The 6,067-nt window shown below is 27.0% G+C and overlaps 1 protein-coding gene across 1 annotated transcript; it reads right to left on the bottom strand.

Moving 5' to 3' along the window:
* Nucleotides 1-951: 951 nt before the first annotated feature.
* Nucleotides 952-5,816, bottom strand: LOC126835251 (N-acetylgalactosaminyltransferase 7). The gene is made up of 12 exons (XM_050567714.1): nt 5,658-5,816; nt 5,331-5,521; nt 5,054-5,262; nt 4,214-4,380; nt 3,601-3,808; nt 3,265-3,441; nt 3,067-3,184; nt 2,802-2,927; nt 2,447-2,668; nt 2,227-2,325; nt 1,401-1,526; nt 952-1,289 (listed from the first exon to the last, which is right to left on the bottom strand). Exons 2-12 carry the CDS (start codon nt 5,496-5,498, stop codon nt 1,149-1,151), a joined length of 1,761 nt encoding a protein of 586 aa, XP_050423671.1. The 5' UTR covers nt 5,499-5,521; nt 5,658-5,816; the 3' UTR covers nt 952-1,148.
* Between the last annotated feature and the right edge of the window lie 251 nt (nt 5,817-6,067).

Here is a 6,067-nt window from a genome sequence, read left to right as displayed (position 1 = left end):
TATCCAATAAAACTTCCCTAAATTTGCAACACCTTGTTATTTTTTTCACCCCTCTACCTCAAAAATTAAAATTGTGGCACCCATTACAAATGTGGTCTTTCATTCTCCGCCACTCTGTATGTATGCCATTTTTATTTGTTCACTATACTCTATTGATAAAAATCGTTTTAAAAACGATAGTTATTTTTCTGACAGATAGCGATGTAACAAAATAAATACCATAAACAATACATGATATCAATATAAATAACCTAATGCAGTGAAGGATTTTAGTGTTTTAAAATCGCGTGTTCAATAAACAATACAGTACCAAATATTCATGTTATTTAACTTTTGACTTTTAGATCTCAAGCTAAAATTTATAACAGATTTCGTAATTCATATGGACAATTTTCACTAAAAATTAGTACTTCTGAAGATTTTTTATTGGTACTTTATCCTTAATTAGGCTACCACAGAGACCATTGAATAATAATAAATTAATTAAACATTATAATCAAATAAATGAACTAAATTTAGATTAATACATACAATATTAATAAAACCAAAGTGTTTTTTTATACAAATAGGTATATGAGCAGCAAAAAAAAAAAAATGTTTCAACCAATGCTACCAAATAGCAAGTTTGGTATTTAAATCTGAATTACATAACCATTTTGGAATTTTTATATCTTCGTAGTTTTGATAAAATCTTGGATCAAAGTGACATATTTTTCTTGAGTTTTTTTTTTTAAGTATTTGAAGTCCCAGAACCTAATTTAAGTATGTTTTAGTTCAAAATGCCATTACTCGCCGCAATTTAATATTTAATTACCATATACAGCATATCAATGAATTTTCTGACCATAAATAACAGTATAAACAAAATAATTTTAATTAACAATATTGGCAAAAATGATAAATAAAAAATAATGGATTATAATTTAACATTAATTTTTGTCGTTTATTTATTAGAACACATATGTTATGTTTGATAATAAATGTTTACAAAATGGTAATTATTAATTACTTATATACTCTGCTTTATAAAATAACAAAAATATAATTTTTTTTTATAAAACTAAAAAATTTGTTCACTTGCATCAATACTGTTTAATTTCTTACAATAATAGAGAGCAATGAAGTGATCAGACACTCTTATATACATATTACCAATTAGGAATAATTGGTTTGAATACCCATTGTTGATTGGCATTATTTGTATCACATGGAGTTAACATCACTTGAGGTGATGACGGGTGAACGGAAAGACATTTTTTTGTTCGTGTATGATGTAATAATTTGTTAGACTGAAAAATATTTTTGAATAATTATTAATAATTATTTTAACATAACATTTATTGGTTGATATATTATTATTTTATTTCTAAGTAAAGTCAATTGTACAATGAAATACTTACAGATTCATATTGCCAAGGTCCATCAACAGTTCCTAGAGAACACACAATTAATTTGACACCTTGTCGATCAGCATTAACACAACGTTCGCCAACACCAAGTTGGCCTTTAGCATTTAATCTAAAAAGCTAGAAATTCAATTTCAGTATAGTTAATTTGCCAGTAAACATTTTTATAACAAGTTAAGTAATACACACAAAACAAGAATAAATATAAAATACAAAATGTAATTTTTCAACAAGGACAGGACACTGTTTTACTGTCTCAGCATGTACCAGACATATAGTATATATGTGTATAGTTAGGTGGTCCTTAAATGAGACATGGCTTTGGATTTATTCAGCTCCAAATGTTAAAAAAATATTTCCTTTATTTTTTTAGATTTTTATTTAGTTCTTTAAGTCTCCCTGTTTGCACATCAAGTTTTTCTTCATAGTAGGAAAATATACAAGTTTGCAAAGGTTTTAATTGAGTGTACTACTAGGATAATTCTTAACAAAATGATTAAATCATTATCATGCACCATCATTAAATTATAATAATTATATCAAAGTAGAATTTCACAAAATAAACAAAGGACCTCTCTCTCTCTCTCTCTCTCTCTCTATATATATATATATATATAGTATAAATTATTAAAAAAAAATAAAATCTCAAAAATATTTACTAGAATAAAAGTTATTTCATTTGTTAAATCATTGTGGGCCACCCTGTACATAATAAAATACATACAAGATGACATATATAAATAATTTAATTATTGAAAAACTAATATTGTATAATATTTCAGTAAAATATATATATATATAAATATATTTTTTTTAATACTTGATTATTTCCTTGTCCATGACATAATTCTAAGCCAATTAATGAAGGAGGTTGTCTACCTCTAGTGTCCAAACATTTTTTTTTCCCAACGTTGTGAACCTAAATAAATACATATAAAATATAAGTACACTTTTTTGTAGGTTGAGACAAAGAAACAGACAAATGTTTTGTGCATATACACACATTATAATTTATACTAATATTTAGCTTAATGGCTTACTTCTCCCCAATGTATATTGGGAGGTAATTCTGGAAATTTAGTATAAACATCATAAGCAACATTTTCCATGAACCAAGAGAAATCTTTGCATTGTAATCTATCTTTTAATTCTAATTGAGCACTAATATCTCCCATATCTAGGTAACGTGCTAGTGGTTCTCGAGTATAGAAAAATTCTTTATGCTTTGAATCAAACCATGTTTCTATTACTCGTTTATAATTCTGAAAGAATAAAAAATGTTTGAATGGTATGTCATATAAACATGAGACATAATTAAATTACTGATTTTTTAAAAATTTTATTGGCAGAAATTGATATTTAATTAAATTTATTATTTTCAGTTACTGTGCTTACATAAGTAATCAGAGGTCCTTTGACTTTACTACCAAGTTTTCCAAAATTATATGGCATGAAACCTCGATAAACATGTCCAACCCGTGAACAAGGAACCCATTCAATACTTCCCCCACACTGCCAAATCTACAAAAAACAAAAATTGACAGAATTACATTTTAATTTAAAAAAATACATTATCTTTATGAAATATTAAGAAGCTTGTATTATACAATTAGGAGTCAAGTAAATTGAATAACAATAATCAAACGGAAGTACATTTTACCTTAAATGATAACTCAAAATTTTCTCCTCCCCAAACTAGTAAGCCTGGATCATATGCTCCAAGTTCAAGAAAATAATCTCGATTTATTGCAAATAACCCGCCAGCATGAGTTGGAGATCTAAATGGTTTAAAACATATCTACATTAGTTAATAATTATTAAAACATTGTTTTTTAAACAGCAAAATGTGTTAATTTACTTGTAAGGTTCACTTTTATAAGTCCTTTTTTGATCCTCTTGTTCTGGTAATTCAATTTCTTTATACAGCATACCCCATTCAAATATACCACGAAAGAAATGATCTTTTTCGTAAACGGGGCGGTATTCCCAAGTGTTATGATCAATTCCATCAATTACAGGTACTGTCATAATTTTTCTGAAATTAAGAAAATTAAAGAATTAATAAATAATTTATATTTACACCAAAGTAAAAAAATTACAACTCAAAAATGAAGTTTTCTTTAAATTTTAAAATGATAATCACTGTAAAATTTAAACTCCATCCAACTGTTTTGGCTTTTTTATATGTACATACCTATCTAAAGCAATAGGTGAAACTAAAGGAGGAAGCCAATTGTATCCAACTTCGCAATGAGCATCCAAAAATAAAATTATTTCACCTCGAGCATTTAAAGCGCCTTTTGATCGTGTCCTAATTAGTCCTTCACGTTCAGAATTTCTAATCAGTCTAACTTTACCATTAAATTTTTCAATATAATATTCTAATTTGTTCTTTAAGTTTTCTAGAAAAAAAAAATGTAAATTTATTATATATTATAGTGTAAAGATTTTAATTAGCTATTAAAAAATTTAAAGAATATCATTTTAGCTGCATGCAGGCCCTGAAAGAAAAAATCATGAGATGGTTTTTTGACAAATTCCCTATGCGGGACAGGGTAGCAGTCGGTTAACGGAGAGGGGATGGCGGCTCCTTTTACCAGGCAATTTCTCGACTAGTGATCAGGTGTCGAACCACTGATAGTGAGTGCCTAACACACTGCTTCACCCACTTGTCCTCTTCAATTAAAGATTATAATAATATTTATTAACTACTAGTGTCAATATTCACATGTGCATTAACATTTTATATAAAAACAAAAAAACATTTTTTTTGTAAAATAAATATTTATAGCAGTAGCTTCTATTACCTTTATCACTAAAATCGTCAACTAAAAGGATTTCTTCTAAAAATTGAGGAGGCGTTCTATTTAGAACACTGTGAACAGTTCTCAACAAAGATGACCAACCTTCATTATGAAACACAATTATTACACTAGTTCGTGGTAATTCCTCAGGATAATTCCAAAATCTACACCTGTATAGGACAAAAAATAAATTTAGATATATTCAATAATATTTGAATATAATATAATCCCAAACATTTAGATTTTCTTATTTATTTATTTTTTTTTGAGTTTAAGGGCTCATCTAGTATGCATGTTACACAGTTAAGTCAATGTTGAGAATTTACCTGCCCCCAAAAATGAATAAGATACTAAAGATATTTAATAGGATAATTAGAATTTAGATTATAAACTATTGATTTCACTGATTTGTTTATTAACATAACATGTATGTGTATTGGTATACAAACTAAGAATATACAGCTTAGTTATTATTCTATTCTTACTTAATTTAGAGTATCTGGATTATGTTATGCTAAAGAAAACGATACTTAAGTTGCAACTGACTACTTATTGTTTATTTTAATAACTCATATCATGGAAACGTAAACAACGCTTCTAATCCAGAGGATTCGGCAAATTCTCATAAAAAATTTAAGTTAAAAATATATTGTACTATAAAACATGTATATACTAGATGATCACTTTAACAAATATGTATTTTCAATATTTACACATTGTCCATCTGTATGAACATAGTTAAGTATAAATGGATACATTTTCTTATTATCAAAAATTAAGCATTAACAAAATCTTCAGATTCCACGTAATTGACTATTTTAAAAGCACACAATTTATAATTACTCTTCCATGCGCAAATCTGGGATGGTTCGATTGAGAGAAATATCATCAGAACATGCCATATTCATCCCATACTCAGATATTCCTAGCAATGCTTCATTTTCTCTACTACTGGGTACTCGGTACGGTATACCTCCCTCGCCTGGACCTGATCCATGGTTAGGAATTGAAGATTCAAAATTACCAGGTACTCCATCACGATAAAATGGTGGCTAAATTATAAAAAAACAACAGCAATTTAATAATAAAGATACCTATTTACATTAAAAGAACACCTTACTATAAGTGAATGTTTGAATTGTTTTGCATATGACGGCTGTGTAGGATATTGTATTTTTGTAGAACGTTTAAATAATGCAAACAATAGTATTATTATAATCACAGACCCAATAGCGACTCTGGCAAATTTATTGCGTTTTAGCTGTATAATCCTCATTCTCATAGACATGATAAATTACAAAAAATAAATGCCTGAAATTAAATATGTTATAAAAATTATACTAAGTTTACTAGTAAAGGAACAACTGAAGATCTAAATAATTCCATAGTTGAATTTTCGGCTTTTAAATTGTACAAATTACAGTAAAAGACATTAAAATAAACTTACATTAGCAATAAAAGATTCCAAGAAATATTGTTAAGTAGTTAATTGTTAAAATTGTTCACAATCGGCTTATCTTAAAAAAACATGTAAATTTAGCGAAACATTAAAAACAACTTTTTTTTTATGTTGACTGTTGAGTGTCGACGTCTCCAATTTTAAAAACCACTTATTGTTTACGAGATACAAAGATTGAGTTATCAATTATCAGTATATTTTTTTCCTAACCATGTTTATGTTACTGTTTATAAGGAGATTGTATAGAAATTTATCCTTGTAATATCTTTTTTACATAATATTGTCAAAATCAAATATTTAAAAATTATTTTATTTTTTATAAGATCTAAAGTTTCCTACTATACCTATTTATTTTGTATATGATTAAAGACGAGACCAGGAGTAGATAGAGAAAGTTC

Source organism: Adelges cooleyi, unplaced genomic scaffold (assembly GCF_023614345.1).
Source record: "Adelges cooleyi isolate 19-005CV unplaced genomic scaffold, UGA_ACOO_1.1 ACOO_flye_CR_arks_rails_tigmint_CR_PRNA_23, whole genome shotgun sequence".
NCBI lineage: Eukaryota > Metazoa > Arthropoda > Insecta > Hemiptera > Adelgidae > Adelges > Adelges cooleyi.
The sequence above is the reverse complement of the archived record's forward strand: the minus strand, read 5'-3'. Positions and strand labels throughout refer to the sequence as shown.